This window comes from Schistocerca nitens, chromosome 3, assembly GCF_023898315.1.
Source record: "Schistocerca nitens isolate TAMUIC-IGC-003100 chromosome 3, iqSchNite1.1, whole genome shotgun sequence".
Taxonomy (NCBI): Eukaryota; Metazoa; Arthropoda; class Insecta; order Orthoptera; family Acrididae; genus Schistocerca; species Schistocerca nitens.
Genome location: NC_064616.1, coordinates 308,634,317 through 308,651,808, shown reverse-complemented (window position 1 = coordinate 308,651,808; position 17,492 = coordinate 308,634,317). Strand labels below are relative to the sequence as shown.

Genomic DNA, 17,492 nt, shown 5'->3' with positions numbered 1-17,492 from the left:
ACTCTCCCACCTTTCTTTATCAACTGTACTTTGTGATGTATTTTAAATTTAGTATTGTGTTCAATCTATTGATTTCTGGCTACACATTATTAATACTCAGGTATCTGAATTTTGGCCCTTGGTCACTGTTACTTGAAATTCCTTCCATGTACTTTGTAATTCTCCTTCTCCACGGTTTATTGTGATTGCTCCTTTCCCCCACCACTTCCCTTTCCATTAATTTTCATTTGCCCTGAAAAAAATATTTAAAACACTAAAGGTTCAATCATATTTTTAATCTGTCTCTCAGCCTCATATCAGTTGTTCCTACTCCAACGCCTGGTAAGAAAATGCTTCTCTCAGTCTTAAGCATTACTAATGATGTCTAACAACAGTATACTGAAGCATTATAATACACACAGGGCAGACACTCCGTGTATAGGAAGTGCCATACATTGTTTTGAACATTTATAAATTTGAAGAATTCACATCTATGAAGGCCTAGAAGATCAGATGAATACATCATTTAAACACCCTCAGCCCTTTGGCTAAGATTTACTATTATACAAACAATTGGCATAACGTAAGAATCACCACTAGTTCAGCTATGAGAAGGGTGGAACAAGATGTCTGCTATGGTGTACTTGAAGGAATTACACCCCACCAAAGTCATTACTGTAGTGTGCTGCATGCTATCATCAACTGTTGACCAGAGCTGTGACTTAAAATTTGTGATGTAACCAGACTGCTCTCAGGGATGTAAAGCCAATTCTGTTTTGTGATTTGCTTCTGCAGTTTAAATCTGACATTACTACTACACATTATTGACAAAACAATAACTAAAGTATCGACAATTGTATGATTCACCATCAGAGAGTGTCTAAATGGAATTTTACGAGCAGAAAAATCATATGATTTTAGTTTTTCCATGGTTTTTTCAAGAATTATGTTAACTGAATATTCTTTGAAGAATTGAAAGTTACTGGCAGTTTACTGCAAACTTTCTAAATGATCCAATCAACACAAGTGCTTACAACAACATTACATTAACCCATATAAAAAGGAGCTAAATTGAAGAATTAAAAGTTAATTGCAGTGACCCATCAACCTGGTTTATTTATCATTTCTCATCATATAAGGTTAAAGGCTGGTAAAATATGTGACTATTGTATTGTTCTTTGAGCAACAATCTTTAGCAGTGGTATAAAAGTACTTCCAGAGAAAGATTTGTAACAGGCATATTTAGCAAATAGAGGCAACACAATGCTCACACAGTCTGGTCCAACACAATCTGCTTTTATGAACAATTCTGTTGCACAAGATTTGCAGATCATTAATTTTATTTCTTATCTGTCTCATTTTGATATCTCCTTAATAGCAACCTCATTAGTTTCATAAGGACGAGGGAAGCTAAAGGCCATGATATTCTTCAAGCAATTCCAGTCACAGAGGCATAACAAGGACATGCATAAATGTTCATTAACAAGATTTCACTAAAAATGCCCATATTTCCAGAATGAATCTTTCACTTACGGAAGCTCTGTAGCAGCCACGACTCAACACAGATCCCTTGCAAGCAATGCTCTTACTGAGTGACTGATGCCTTTCTCCCAGGGCTACAAGCCAAGTAAGGCTCATTTCACACTGGGACACTGGTGACAGTCACCAGAAACGGTCACCAACAGAGATACTTTTGTTTGAACTGGAGCGTTCACACTGGGACACTACACTGCCTCACCGAGCCACTGTGATGGACAAGGTCACTGTGTTTACAGCAGTCACCGCCAGACCTGCATTAGTTTGAATTGGAGTGTTCACACTGGAACACTGATCACAGACACAGCGCTGCAAATTTGCCAACTGACAGACAGTCATTTCTGAGACAGTGACACGAAATATTCACTGTTCATTATACTGTACATACCGTAACCATGAGTTTTGATTTGATTAACTCGGGATTTGGGATGTCAAAAGCTATGGCTGTAGTAATGAAGTGATGAAAATGAATACGTGGCAAGAAATTATAAAGAAGTTTGTGCATGATTTCAATGAGAAGGGCATGGATAAGAACAACAAAATTGGTAAGTTGTATGTTCTTTTTCAAATTTAATACTTTATTTTTCGGACCATAAAAGGCTATTGAAATTTAGTTGCTACCCCTGTAAGAGTCCATTTCACTAACTAATCAGTTGGCAATACCTGCGGTGTCGAATACTAATGATCCGAGAGTGTTCACCACAGTCACCGGTGACCTTCACTGGCGACCGTCACCAGTGTCCCAGTGTGAAACAGGCCTAAGATATCCACGATGGTCTATGCAGAGTTTGGAAAGTGGGAGAGGGGCATTGGCACATTCAGGCTTTGTCAGACCACTGCTCATGCCTGCATAGCATAGCATTGTCACTCGTGAGCATTCATGGCAAAGGGTAAAGGGCTTAGTTGAAATGGCAGTATTTCATACAGTTTATATTATGAGAAAGTTTCAAAATGAGTATGCTTACAACTAATAATTAGAATAAAATTTTTAGAGAATTCATTGGGTGCAAAAGTAAATGAAGCAACTGCCACAATGTAATGGAAGCAAACACTACACTTCTCCTAAGAGTATAAAGATTACAATGCAATTAAATGCAAATGTTCCTTTAATTAAAAATACAGAGGAAGAATACATTCCATTTACAAAAGTTACTTACCACTGTAGCATTTTTGTGAAGACCAAACATCCAAACTTTACTTGGTTTTGCTGTAACTTCAGGTGCTTTTTGTGCACTAGATCCCATTCCAACAGGAATACGACTGTGTTTACGATTATGGTCAGTCTGAGAAGTCCGGGTGGCCTTCATTGGTACAGGAGATCTGTTATCAGATACATCTTCATCTTTTTTTATGAAGCCATTTCCCACTGCACTGGAGGCTAACTTAACAGGTGGAAGATTTGCATAATTCAACACAGATTCTGCAAGAGAAGTATCTGGCACAACATTTGCGGGAGCTACAGAACTGGGCCTGCTTCCTGATGATTGCGAGCTGTACGAGCTCCTCTTCGAGCCAATATTTGAATAAAATCCTGGCAGGGGAATACCTGAAGTCACTGGAGGACCCAAAGTACGAGGTGACTTATCAGCCCTGGTCACTGCATTGCATTCTTGCTTTACTGGCGACCTTAGAGAAGGAATCTTTGTAGACTTTACTGTTGCCGTATTTGTAGAACCACGTGTTATATTCTGCAATAAAGTTGCCGAATTAACAGAAGGGTTGCAAAGGCTTGATTCACACGTAGGGGTATTAGACAGTCTCGAATTTGGTCGCTGTGGTGTCGGAACGATCACGTTTTCTGTTATATGTGCTTTTTCTTGAGTAAAAGCCATTGGTTCCATTATATCCTTCTCAGCATCTGATTCTAGTGAGTCTGTATGTGAAAATGCTGTATTCTGATTAACGCAATTCTTATCTGTGTCAGCAGGGAAACCAGTTGCATTTGAGTCCACTGTTTCATTCAGTGGTTCCGGATTCAACATGCTTCCAGATATGAAATTGCCCATTTTACTGCTATCTTCTGTCTTTACGCTGATGAATGGAGACAAACTGGGCAACTCTTCAGTAAATTTCTCATGTCGTTCTTTACAATTATCATAAGACCCACCAAGATTAGTGACATCACCTTCCAATGCACTCAATTTAGTATGTATCAAACCAGATTCGTCATTCAAATGGCCGCTAAAATTTTTATCAGGAGCAATATCTTCCTTATCTGTGACGAGTAGAAATGAATTACGGTTCTTCTCCTCATCTTGGAAATTTGAGTTCTGCACAGGTGTAGGAGGTAACATTCCTGAAAATTACAAAATAACTTCAAACAAGTTACATTACCATTTCAACAAATACTTAAAAGTAGGTCAAGGCCACAGCTTTTTGACTATGTGTATAACTGTATGGAAAAAAAGGGGAAAAGGGGGGGGGGGGCAGCGAGCAGCAGCATACTACTGCGCTGAATGTTTTATACAAAATGCATACTGCTTGTTATGTTTATACCAAGCACTGTAAATGAAGTGAAACATTACACTTGTTGTATTCCAACTAGGGTTGTCAACTATTCCGTATGTTGCAGGAAATCCCTCATTTTCACCTAATATGGATGAAAGTCCTGGGTCCCCTATTTTTCAAGACATGTCCTGTATTTTCAGAATTCCCGCCATTCATTCTTTTAAATTAGACAGATTATATGATGATTCCTTTGATGCTCTTTGCCATTTCCTTTCCTTTGCTCCCCCCCCCCCCCCCCCCCCCGCCACCCCAATATCAATTAATTTAGGCTAACAAATATGGCTTCTATTCAGTGTTATATCAGCCTGATACATGATGAGGAATTCCTCTTTCACTATCCTTCAATTGTTGTAGTTGAGCTCTGAGAGGACAATGTGCAGCACTTAGGCATTGAAATAGTTTGTAAAAAGTTAAGCTGGATGATGCTGGTGAGCATAGTGGAGAAGAAAATTCACTGAGGAAGAAAATAAAAAAGTTATTTGTGTGTATCACCCTAATTAGGAGCAATACTCATGGATTGCACATGTAAAGAATAATCATCATAAAACACAGTCTTTCTGCAAGAAGGATTTTAATACTGCACATGGTGGCAACACAGGCTGTCTTCAACATTAGAAAAAGTTGGGCAAAGAGTATGAATTATAGGCTTATAGTCATTATTTTGTGTTGCTCATTTTGCAATCTACTTAGTGCAGCAGTGACTAATTAGTTAAAAATGTCTTGGTAGGTCACAAAGAGAGGGAAAAAGTAAGCCCCTTACTTTTTGCATTAATCCCTTATTTTCACTTCTGTTATACACTACTATCACATTTGTCACCTGAAGATGTTGGGACAGCAAGAAACCAGCGGTGACTTAATAAATGCACCTAAAATAACAGCTTAACACTCATTTTATTCAACTGTGGAAGCATTAAGATTATATCTACAGAAATGGCATGTGAATGACTGGGTATTCCACAACAACACAATGGTGTATAGTCTACAGTAATCATGAATTTTTGACAAAAAATTAATGGTGCTTGTTTCTCACACACATCATTCAACAGACCTAGCTTTGGGTGACTTCTTCCTCTTCTCCAAGACGAAAATCAAGTAGAATGGGTATTGACTGATTTGATACAGTGCAGGAGATTCAAGCAGAATCACAGATCACATCCTAACAATGACTTCCAAGATGCATTTCAGACATGGCAGAAATCTTAGGATTGATGTATTCACTCCCAAAGGGATTAAATTGAAGGTGATAGTGCAGAATAAGATCTGAATATGATGTAATAATTTTAACTAATACATTTGTTGAACTTTTGGATAACACCTCACATATGCAGTGGTATGATACTTACTTGTGTAAAATTTTAACACATTTCTGTTTGCACAAGATACTTTTAAGTACGTATGTGCAAGGAAATAATATAATATATGTGGCATTTCTTTACATTTTGTATAAACAAGTGTTGGTAATAATACACTCATCAGAAATAAGAGGCACTGAACAATAGATGTCTGTAGGAAAGGATAATAAAATCAGACAGCTTAGCATTTACTTGTTATTTTCTATGCACTTCTGTGCTGCTCAGCAAATCTTCTATTTGATGAGTAGTGATTAATTATCATACAGATAATCACATTCCATTCTGTGTTCATTTGGTTGCCAATACACTCAGTTCAAGTGGCCCACTGTTGTATGAAACAAACTTTTTACTTTCCCACCAACCTCTCCAATATTTCACACTACTTTTTGAAAAAGTATATTAAATATACAGGTATATGTTTCAGTCATAATTTGCAAATAAGGCCAAAAAATGATTATCCTGATGCCACACCCCATTCTCAAAATAGTATACTGTGTATAGATGTAACTTTAAAACTTTTATTTGAAAAATGTAAGTACAGAAAGGTTTAATATAACACATAAATATTAATTTTAAAGAAAGAAAGAGGGATTTGCTAATATGGGCCACCAGGAGATGTAGGAACTAGCAGAGCTGAAAATGACTTTTCAGGCAGATCTCCCAGAAGTATTACTTTGTAGTTTACTATCAGCTGCTCAAAGAGCTGCAGCTTGGATAGTTTAGTAGTGGCTTTAAGTCAAGTACCTTGCCAATTTACATTTAAGCTTACCTTGATAATCCTCAGGAGGTGCTTGGGCTTTCTGCTTATTCTGCATCTGCATATTTTCTTGTTGTCTAAAATATGCAGCTTGTTTTGAATATGCTGCAGCAATGTAATATGGAGGAGGTTGAGGTTGGCCCTGCTCACAAGGTGAGCAGGAGACTACACTGCTCATGGAAATTTCTTCTGCTGCAGAAGAATTTGTGGATTTTTTCACATACTTTGCTTCACGGATAACAGGTCCTCTTCCTACAGCTACAACTGGACTAGCTGCATCCAAATCATCAATTTTATTTCTGTTGACAACTAAGCCTTGCTTGAAATCTTGAGTGACTTCAACTCTGTTTTCAGAAATATCAAGATTTTCATTTTCCCTACCATTCCCCATAGAATCCTGAAATAATAATGCTGTTTTTAATGAACTGACTGCTAATAATTACAATTTATGGTCAAGAAATTCCTTCTTTTAAATTTGTTACAGTAATAAAACTGTGACTTTTCCAAATCTCTGTTTAAATTAGGAAAGTGTTATTTTTCCTATTTATTTATGTACTTTTCAAGGTCCTGTGAGATCATATATGCTAAAGGTTACAGGGCTGTGGAACACAAGTCATCATATATAGTTCACAGAATAAAACAGTATACAGTAGGCAAGATGCTTATTATGCAGTTAATAAAGGGTTGTACTGTAAACTGCAACTGACACTATTATAAACTGAATGATATTCAGATTTATTCAAATAAATTAAAAGCAAGACTATTGTCATAGTGTACACAACCGCATAGATCAATGCCTCAAATTACTACAGGGAATCCTGTAATGAATAAAAAGGACACACCACAAGGAAGATAAACACTGCGCTGAGAATTTCAGCCATAAAGGAGCTAGTGTGCTCATTGCTTACAGGTTGTAACACAACATCTGGTAAGGACAATTTACACAACAGCAAGATGAAACAACATACAGCATGATGCACAGAAATTCTGCTATACTTTTGCAAAACCATGTGAGTCACGAAAGCAGTTATAACCCCACTTTTCAAACAATTTACTGAATCACTGCTGTTAACAACTGCATGGAGACTGTAAGTGTACCATTATCGATACCCTTACTAATAAGTGAGAAAAGCCATCATCTTCTGGAGACTAGTACATTGTTGGCCTTCTAGAAGGTTTCAGACAGGTCAGTTCCATGCCAACAATCAGGGAATCCCCTATTAGACTGCACATTCATGGGAGATGTTGGAGAGACATCAGTAGGTTACATGTGGCTGAAGGTAATGGTCGGAATAAGTTTCGATAGTTGAGGGAATATTAGTTTAACTGAAAACGGAGGAGTGTTTATGGAACTGTGGAAGAAGTTTTGTGATAACTATAAGCAATAAAGGAGGATTGTAGAATAATATATCAATGACAGCCACTGATGGCACACGACAATTTGAATATTGTAAAGGTGACCATCGACATAGTTGGATACCGGAAGAAGTCTTATAACTTATTATGGTAGCTAGAGAGACAATGAAATCTTCCTGAATGTAACTTACATTTGAATCTTTTGTCTTGAGTGATGCGAGACTGACTATTGACCATGTATTTCTTTCAGGGACACACAAACTGCGTTAAAATTAAGTGAATTCCATTGATCCAGTACTGTGATTAAGCATAGACCTCTACAAGCATAGATCAGCTTAGGTACACAGTAAAATTCAATAGCTTTCTATGTATCTAATGTTAATGCCACCCCTTTCACTTGTCTGATTGCCACTAAAACCGAGTGAACTGTAAACAATAAAATAAATAAGGAGGGAGGGGTTGCAAGATGACATTGGAGAACATGGCGAACTGCCACCTTATCTGAATCTTAGAATAAAAGGATCTCCTGGCAGAAAATGTGGTTTCAAAAGGCGCCTCTTCTAACTTTGTAAGCTGTTCTTTCTGAAGATAACTAGACAATGGGCTTTTCTGTATAGGCAGCGTGATGTGTTATTGTGTGTGAGGCCACAATAGATACCATCTAATATACAGCCCTTCCTCTAACTATATTTTCATACCTGTATATCTGATTGGTTTGAACTGAAAAAGCCGGCCGAAGTGGCCGTGCGGTTAAAGGCGCTGCAGTCTGGAACCGCAGGACCGCTACGGTCGCAGGTTCGAATCCTGCCTCGGGCATGGATGTTTGTGATGTCCTTAGGTTAGTTAGGTTTAACTCATTCTAAGTTCTAGGGGACTAATGACCTCAGAAGTTGAGTCCCATAGTGCTCAGAACCATTTGAACCATTTGAACTGAAAAATCATGTCTCACCCCCAAGTTCCACTTGTAATACAACTGTCTTTGGTGTAGCCACCAACAATACAATATCTGTTGCAAAGGGTCCTGTGCAGTGTTCTTCATTTGTTGATGACACTATTTTCCACTCATCCTCTCTTAACAACTTGACCATCAAAAACTGATGAGATTGGAAAAGTAGGTAAAAGCACCACTACTGAAAAATATCACTGCTGATGTTATTCACAATGCTGATTTCAGAATTATGGTAGTGAGATGATGCCATCAAGACAGTTTTAAAAATTCAAGGAGGTTTCTGGGCCTTTCTTTTCTTTTTTATTATTATTCAAGTTTACTTAGGTGCTGAACCTAAGGGTTCTGAAGGTACAATCTCTCTCATTTAGTATCTTCAAAAGCAAACTGGGGAAGCATAGGGTATGCCTCTTACAGTTCTGTACGACCTTTCCATACTTGCAAATTTTCGACTGCAAAATAATGAAGCATTTTAAAGAAGACGTATATAACAAGCCCATTGGAGTTCATTCAAATATGACATAAAATCAGTGTCCTGTCTGTCCATAAGCTATCATCTTTTCACACCCTTACCAATTTGTCAAGGGAGTAAGTCAATTCTTCTTTGGGCTGAAAGGTGTGACTCCAATGTCCACACTATTACAGGAGACAAAAAAAAGTCCAGATAACATCTGACTAAACTCTAGTACCAGATTTTTTTCATTTTCCCTACTCTGAGGTCTAATTTTATACATTAGCGTCATAATGTTTAGCATACCATTCTTCTCCTAGAATGTATACTAATGGAAACATTTTGAATTATTGCACTGCATGGAAGAAAAACATTTCACATTATTCTTTTACAACTTAGTTCCTACAGAAGTGCAGTAACATTCAGAACAGAAATCCAAAAACAAGTCAACTACGCCTTCTAAAAACCTATAATATGCAAGTTTTCATGAAGGTTAAATTCATAATAGGGCTCTCAATAGGTAATTCTAACCTTCCTTCTGGTACACTCTCATCCTGGTAAACTTCTTCAGAGTCATCTAATAGGCATCTTGGAGAGCATTCCTGACAAAATGAAATGAAATGAAATGAGCGTACAGCATTGTGGGCTGGGAGTCCCCCATTCGGGGAGTTCCGGCCGCCAAGGCAAGTACTTATTGCATTCGACGCCACGTTGGGCGACTTGCGCATTGGAGATGGGGATGAAATGATGATGGGGACAACACAACACCCAGTCCCTGAGCAGAGAAAATCTTCTGCCCCAGCAGGGAATTGAACCCGGGCTTCTTGGCGTGGCATTCTGCCATGTTGGCGTGGCATTCTGCCATGTTGGCGTGGCATTCTGCCATGCTGACCACTCAGCTAACGGGGGCGGACAGCATTCCTGACATTTGTTGAGAACAAGTTATGGCAATATGAGTGGAAAGCACCATAAATTATAGGTTGCAGATCAAAAAGTTCTTTTTTCTTTTCTCTGTTAAGGGGGACAGGGACGTGATAACTAAAAGATGGCTTCAGTGTATCATGATCACATTAACTACTTTAAATATCCCAGTTTTTTTTAAGAAAGACTGTGACATTCCCAAAGTTTTCTTGAATAGGAAACCGCCATATTTTCTTTTGTAAATCTGACCCATTTCACATTTTTTTGTAAGAAACTTTGCCCATGGTCATCAGACTTTTTCCATTTGTGATGAGTGCTTGAAAAGTACTGGGAGGGGGAGGGGGGGGGGAGATGGACTTTCCAAGGCTTCTTTTTTCTATTTTTGCCTTCAGATGTTGGACACAATCTTTGGAGTGATTTGTGTTGCATTCGATATGCAAGTGACCTGGCACTAAAAGCATTTGTGGACAATAACTTCCAAAGATGCGTGATCGTTAACAACTCATAACAGCATTGCAAAATGTGCAAGTATTTGTTCTGACCACCACATATAACACAATTTTAAAGGCAAGGCATTTAAATATTTTACTAAGCACAACACTGCCTCGTCAGCTCGGTGTCTGGCCTTGTCTTCATTGCACATGTAACAGTACACTTATTCATTCTTGTGACAGAGGACAGTCAGATCGAAAATCCACTGAAGACATCTGAAGCAGGCCAGAGTACTTCCAAGCTGCTGCATTTCAGAAGTGCCAAGTCAGACAATTCTTGCTGAATAGTAAATTCATTCTGAAGTTCAAACTACGAGGGGCGTTTGAAAAGTCCATGCAAAAATAAAAACTACTTACGCGTTTGGGGTAAACCTTTTTTATTTTTCGACATAGTCTCCTTTTAGACTTATATACTTCGTCCAATGCTGTTCTAATTTGTTGATCCCTTCCGAATAATAAGAACTGTCCAAGTCTGCAAAATAGCAATTAGTTGCTGCAATCACCACCTCATTTGAATAAAATATTTGTCCCGCCTGCCATTTCTTCAAATTGGGGAATTGATGGGTGAATGTATACACAGTATTCTCAGTGAAGCAACCTTTTGGAATCCAAACTGTTATCTGCTAAGTAAACCGTTTCCACTTAACTGTGAGACTACTCGGTAGTACATTACATTTTCAAATCTTTTGGATAAAGATGTCAGTAAGCAAACTGGATGATAATTGCCTTGTCGCCTTTCTTATGAAGAGGTTTAACAATAGCATATTTTAATATGTCTAGAAAAATTCCCTGTGGTAGTGATGCATTGGATATATCACAAAGGATATTACTTCTTAAGTTGGAACAACTTTCAAAATTCTGTCTGAAATTCCACCAACACCACATGAGCTTTTATTTCTTAGAATTTTTATAATTATATTAATTTGGTGCAAGGGGGGGGGGGGTGTTCAAATGGCTCTGAGCACTATAGGATTTAACATCTGAGGTCATCAGTCCATCAGTCCCCTATAACTTACAACTACTTAAACCTAGCTAACCTAAAGAGATCACACACATCCATGCCTGAGGCAGGATTCGAACCTGCGACCGTAGCGGTCACGCGGTTCCAGACTGAAGTGCCTAGAACCGCACAGCCGGTGCTACTTCTAGTTGCTTAAAGTTTTGTGGAGTGAAATTTTTAATATATTCTCTTGCTTCTTCAAGTGAACCACTCAATCCTCTTTTTACTGCTACATTTAGAAAATGGTGTTAAAAGTACTTGCAACTTATGAATTATCAGTCAAAAGATTCTCATTTAGTTTAACTGTTATGATAACTTGTACCCTGACAGGCTGTCCTGTCTCACATTTGACAATATCCAATATAGTTTTTATCTTATTATCTGTATTATTTAATTCTGTCAGGACGTCCATACTTCTGGATATTTTAATGACATTCCTTAAAATACTACAGTATTTTTTGTAGTGTGTTATGAATCAGTGTCCAACTATCTTGCAGCACAAGAGTTGCACAACTGACTACTGAAATTAAACTGAAACCAAAAATAATAACTCTAAATATTTTTTCTTGCCTGTAAAACAATCCAGTTACTGTTCTTCTTGTCTGACAGGTAGCTCAATAACACATCTACATTTCTCATAAATAGCTGAAGGTTTCCTTGATGGGACCTGTGCACTGTCACAATTACAATAGAAATATTCTCTGCAGTTAATGCAGCAAAAGGACAGACCATAGCATTAGCTGTCACCTTTCCAGCAGGATGAGAAACAATGGGACAGTTACCATTGTCAACTGCTGTTACATTTCGAAGCATGCACAGCTACAGACTAACTCAAAATTCAAGTCATTGCCTCCACAAATAGCAGGCACGAGATGAACCAGAAACTCATGAATTTTCTTAGGTTCGTACTATTTTGTCATCTTGTTATAAACAAAAGAGTCTTACTGTCACTTTGTGTTTGAAAAAATTTTACTGTTGGAAGCATGAAAATTCCTCTCACACCATCAGGGTGGCAGAACTTATACGGTTGTCTAGTAAATGTCATGTCAAGTACAAAAATCCTGCATGTCAGCAATCACACATAGTATGTTTAAAAGTCTAGAAGTTAGACAACTACACACTCAATAAGATTCTCAGGATAACAAGAAATTAATTTTCCCAACAGAAAGTGTCTTGCTGTTAAGGCAATTCTAGTTGGGTGTAAGAAAAGTTTGTCACCACCCAAATTCTCTCAGGCCCACACCAGGAGAGAGAACATTTGTACTGTGGGCCACATTTTAGCTGTATGCAACAAGCAAGCATTGCACAAGCCATGGCACCAATGCATTAAAGCTCAGACAAAAAACTCTGCTTAAGGGGTAACAGGCATTGAACCTTCTATAATATGAAGCAAAACTTCTAATCATTGAAAACAAATTTGTTCTATGGAATTCAGAGCTACTCCACTAGCACCTCAGTTGACACAAAACAGCCTACTTGTGTCAACTCAATACCCCCTGCAGTGTCTGGGTACAGTTAGAAGCATTTGAAAACAATAATACATTAGCCTGGCTTCAGTATGTGTTGACTTGTTTGTTTGTGATCCTATAGTATACAGTTTTGTCTTTCAAGTAAGAATGAGTGATAAGAAGGTGTACACAGGCAGAAAAGGTAGCATAACATTATATTCAACATGGCGTTAAAGCAGTATGTCATCAAAGTGTACAAAGAATACATATGGGGCTGAGAGCAGTTTGGAAGGAGTCAGTGCCTCTGCTAAGAAATTGAAAGATAGTGACCAGGATTTTGATGTGAATTGCAGATTGAACTATAGGATTATAAATTTTCTTCCTGTTTTCTCTCGGCCATCCTGATGTAGGTTTTCCGTAATTTCCCTAAACCGCTCCAGGCAAATGCCGGGATGGTTCCTTTGAAAGGGCACGGCCGACTTCCTTCCCCATCCTTCCCTAATCCGATGAGACCGATGACCTCGCTGTCTGGTCTCCTTCCCCAAACAACCCAACCCTGTTTTCTCTGGTATTTCTCAACATGTGAAATATAAAATGTGCTGTGCAGACAACTCACTGCAAGAATGAAGTCCTTGAGGCTTAGCTTCACAACAATTATTGTTTGTCGAAACTGCCAAGAAGTTGAATACCAAGAAGTAAGCTTATATGGAACTTAAACAAAATCAACTGTCAAATCATCCTAGCAATGTGTCTGCTTGGTGTAGGGTTAAATGGAATTGTAAAGATTCGTGCATTCATGGAATTGTTGCAATCAATATTTCTACATCTACATCTACATTTATACTCCGCAAGCCACCCAACAGTGTGTGGCGGAGGGCACTTTACGTGCCACTGTCATTACCTCCCTTTTCTGTTCCAGTCGCGTATGGTTCGCGGGAAGAACGACTGTCTGAAAGCCTCCGTGCGCGCTCGAATCTCTCTAATTTTACATTCGTGATCTCCTCGGGAGGTATAAGTAGGGGGAAGCAATATATTCGATACCTCATCCAGAAACGCACCCTCTCGAAACCTGGACAGCAAGCTACACCGCAATGCAGAGCGCCTCTCTTGCAGAGTCTGCCACTTGAGTTTGCTAAACATCTCCGTAACGCTATCACGGTTACCAAATAACCTTGTGACGAAACGCGCCGCTCTTCTTTGGATCTTCTCTATCTCCTCCGTCAACCCGATCTGGTACGGATCCCACACTGATGAGCAATACTCCAGTATAGGTCGAACGAGTGTTTTGTAAGCCACCTCCTTTGTTGATGGACTACAGTTTCTAAGGACTCTCCCAATGAATCTCAACCTGGTACCCGCCTTACCAACAATTAATTTTATATGATCATTCCACTTCAAATTGTTCCACACGCGTACTCCCAGATATTTTACAGAAGTAACTGCTACCAGTGTTTGTTCCGCTATGATATAATCATACAATAAAGGATCCTTCTTTCTATGTATTCGCAATACATTACATTTGTCTATGTTAAGGGTCAATTGCCACTCCCTGCACCAAGTGCCTATCCGCTGCAGATCTTCCTGCATTTTGCTACAATTTTCTAATGCTGCAACTTCTCTGTATACTACAGCATCATCCGCGAAAAGCCACATGGAACTTCCGACACTACCTACTAGGTCATTTATATATATTGTGAAAAGCAATGGTCCCATAACACTCCCCTGTGGCACGCCAGAGGTTACTTTAACGTCTGTAGATGTGTCTCCATTGATAACAACATGCTGTGTTCTGTTTGCTAAAAACTCTTCAATCCAGCCACACAGCTGGTCTGATACTCCGTAGGCTCTTACTTTGTTTATCAGGCGACAGTGCAGAACTGTATCGAATGCCTTCCGGAAGTCAAGGAAAATAGCATCTACCTGGGAGCCTGTATCTAATATTTTCTGGGTCTCATGAACAAATAATGTGAGTTGGGTCTCACACGATTGCTGTTTCCGGAATGCATGTTGATTCCTACAGAGTAGATTCTGGGTTTCCAAAAACGCGAGCAAAAAACATGTTCTAAAATTCTACAACAGATCAACGTCAGAGATATAGGCCTATAGTTTTGCGCATCTGCTCGATGACCCTTCTTGAAGACTGGGACTACCTGTGCTCTTTTCCAATCATTTGGAACCTTCCGTTCCTCTAGAGACTTGCGGTACACGGCTGTTAGAAGGGGGGCAAGTTCTTTCGAGTACTCTGTGTAGAATCGAATTGGTATCCCGTCAGGTCCAGTGGACTTTTCTCTGTTGAGTGATTCCAGTTGCTTTTCTATTCCTTGGACACTTATTTCGATGTCAGCCATTTTTTCGTTTGTGCAAGGATTTAGAGAAGGAACTGCAGTGCGGTCTTCCTCTGTGAAACAGCTTTGGAAAAAGGTGTTTAGTATTTCAGCTTTACGCGTGTCATCCTCTGTTTCAATGCCATCAACATCCCGGAGTGTCTGGATGTGCTGTTTCGAGCCACTTACTGATTTAACGTAAGACCAGAACTTCCTAGGATTTTCTGTCAAGTCGGTACATAGAATTTTACTTTCAAATTCACTGAACGCTTCACGCATAGCCCTCCTTACGCTAACTTCGACATCGTTTAGCGTCTGTTTGTCTGAGAGGTTTTGGCTGCGTTTACACTTGGAGTGAAGCTCTCTTTGCTTTCGCAGTAGTTTCCTAACTTTGTTGTTGAACCACGGTGGGTTTTTCCCATCCCTCACAGTTTTACTCGGCATGTACCTGTCTAAAACGTATTTTACGATTGCCTTGAACTTTTTCCATAAACACTCAACATTGTCAGTGTCGGAACAGAAATTTTCGTTTTGATCTGTTAGGTAGTCTGAAATCTGCCTCCTATTACTCTTGCTAAACAGATAAACCTTCCTCCCTTTTTTATATTCCTATTAACTTCGATATTCAGGGATGCTGCAACGGCCTTATGATCACTGATTTCCTGTTCTGCACTTACAGAGTCGAAAAGTTCTGGTCTGTTTGTTATCATTAGGTCCAAGATGTTCTCCACAAGTCGGTTCTCTGTTTAATTGCTCGAGGTAATTTTCGGATAGTGCACTGAGTATAATGTCACTCCATGCTCTGTCCCTACCACCCGTCCTAAACATCTGAGTGTCCCAGTCTATATCTGGTAAACTGAAATCTCCACCTAAGACTGTAACATGCTGAGAAAATTTATGTGAAATGTATTCTAAATTTTCTCTCAGTTGTTCTGCCACTAATGCTGCTGAGTCAGGAGGTCGGTAAAAGGAGCCAACTATTAAACTAGCTCGGTTGTTGAGTGTAACCTCCACCCATAATAATTCACAGGAACTATCCACTTCTACTTCACTACAGGATAAACTACTACTAACAGCGACAAACATGTCACCACCGGTTGCATGCAATCTATCCTTTCTAAACACCGTCTGTGCCTTTGTAAAAATTTCGGCAGAATTTATCTCTGGCTTCAGCCAGCTTTCTGTACCTATAACGATTTCAGCTTCAGTGCTTTCTATCAGCGCTTGAAGTTCCAAGACTTTACCAATGCAGCTTCGACAGTTTACAATTTCAATACCGATTGCTGCTTGGCCCCCGCATGTCCTGACTTTGCCCTGCACCCTTTGAGGCTGCTGCCCTTTCTGTACTTGCCCGAGGCCATCTAACCTAAAAAACCGCCCAGTCCACGCCACACAACCCCTGCTACCCGTGTAGCCACTTGCTGCGTGTAGTGGACTCCTGACCTATCCAGTGGAACCCGAAACCCCACCACCCTATGGCACAGGAATCTGCAGCCCACACGGTTGCAGAACCGTCTCAGCCTCTGATTCAGACCCTCCACTCGGCTCTGTACCAAAGGCCTGTAGTCAGTCCTGTCGACGATGCTGCAGATGGAGAGCTCTGCTTTCATCCCGCTAGTGAGACTGGCACTCTTCACCAAATCAGATAGCCGCCGGAAGCCAGAGAGGATTTCCTCCGGTCCATAGCGACACACATCATTAGTGCCGACATGAGCGACCACCTGCAGATGGGTGCACCCTGTACCCTTCATGGCATCCGGAAGGACCCTTTCTACATCTGGAATGACTCCCCCCGGTATGCACACGGAGTGTACATTGGTTTTCTTCCCCTCTCTTGCTGCCATATCCCTAAGGGGCCCCATTACGCGCCTGACATTGGAGCTCCCAACTACCAGTAAGCCCACCCTCTGCGACCACCCGGATCTTGCAGACTGAGGGGCAACCTCTGGAACAGGACAAGCAGCCATGTCCGGCCGAAGATCAGTATCAGCCTGAGACAGAGCCTGAAACCGGTTCGTCAGACAAACTGGAGAGCCCATCCGTTCAGCCCTCCGGAATGTCTTTCGCCCCCTGCCACACCTCGAGACGACCTCCCACTCTACCCCAGTGAGGGATCAGCCTCAATGTGGGCTGTATTCCGGGCAGCCACAGTCGTAGTCCGATCGGGGGATGCATGGGACGAGCTGGCCGTCCCCGACAAACCCCCATCCGGACCCCCACAGTGATGCCCATTGGCAACAGCCTCAAGCTGTGTGACCGAAGCCAACACTGCCTGAAGCTGGGAGCAAAGGGATGCCAACTCAGCCTGCATCAGAACACAGCAGTTTCAGTCCCAATTTCAATTGTTCTATGATAAACGCATTGATATAATTTCGACTGCAACAGCAACAGTATGACAGGCCAGTCCTGGGACAGCAAATTAA

The 17,492-nt window shown here is 40.1% G+C and overlaps 1 protein-coding gene across 5 annotated transcripts in view; it reads right to left on the bottom strand.

Annotated features, from left to right (window-relative positions):
* LOC126248280 (protein lap1) overlaps positions 1–17,492 on the bottom strand; it is a 160,183-nt gene that overhangs the window by 28,642 nt on the left and 114,049 nt on the right. For all 5 annotated transcript variants that reach the window (XM_049949126.1, XM_049949124.1, XM_049949130.1 and 2 more), the window contains 2 exons: positions 6,145–6,529; positions 2,673–3,811 (listed from right to left, as the gene is read on the bottom strand). In XM_049949126.1, the coding sequence (XP_049805083.1) occupies positions 2,673–3,811; positions 6,145–6,529 (1,524 nt within the window). The remainder of the gene's footprint in view (positions 1–2,672; positions 3,812–6,144; positions 6,530–17,492) is intronic.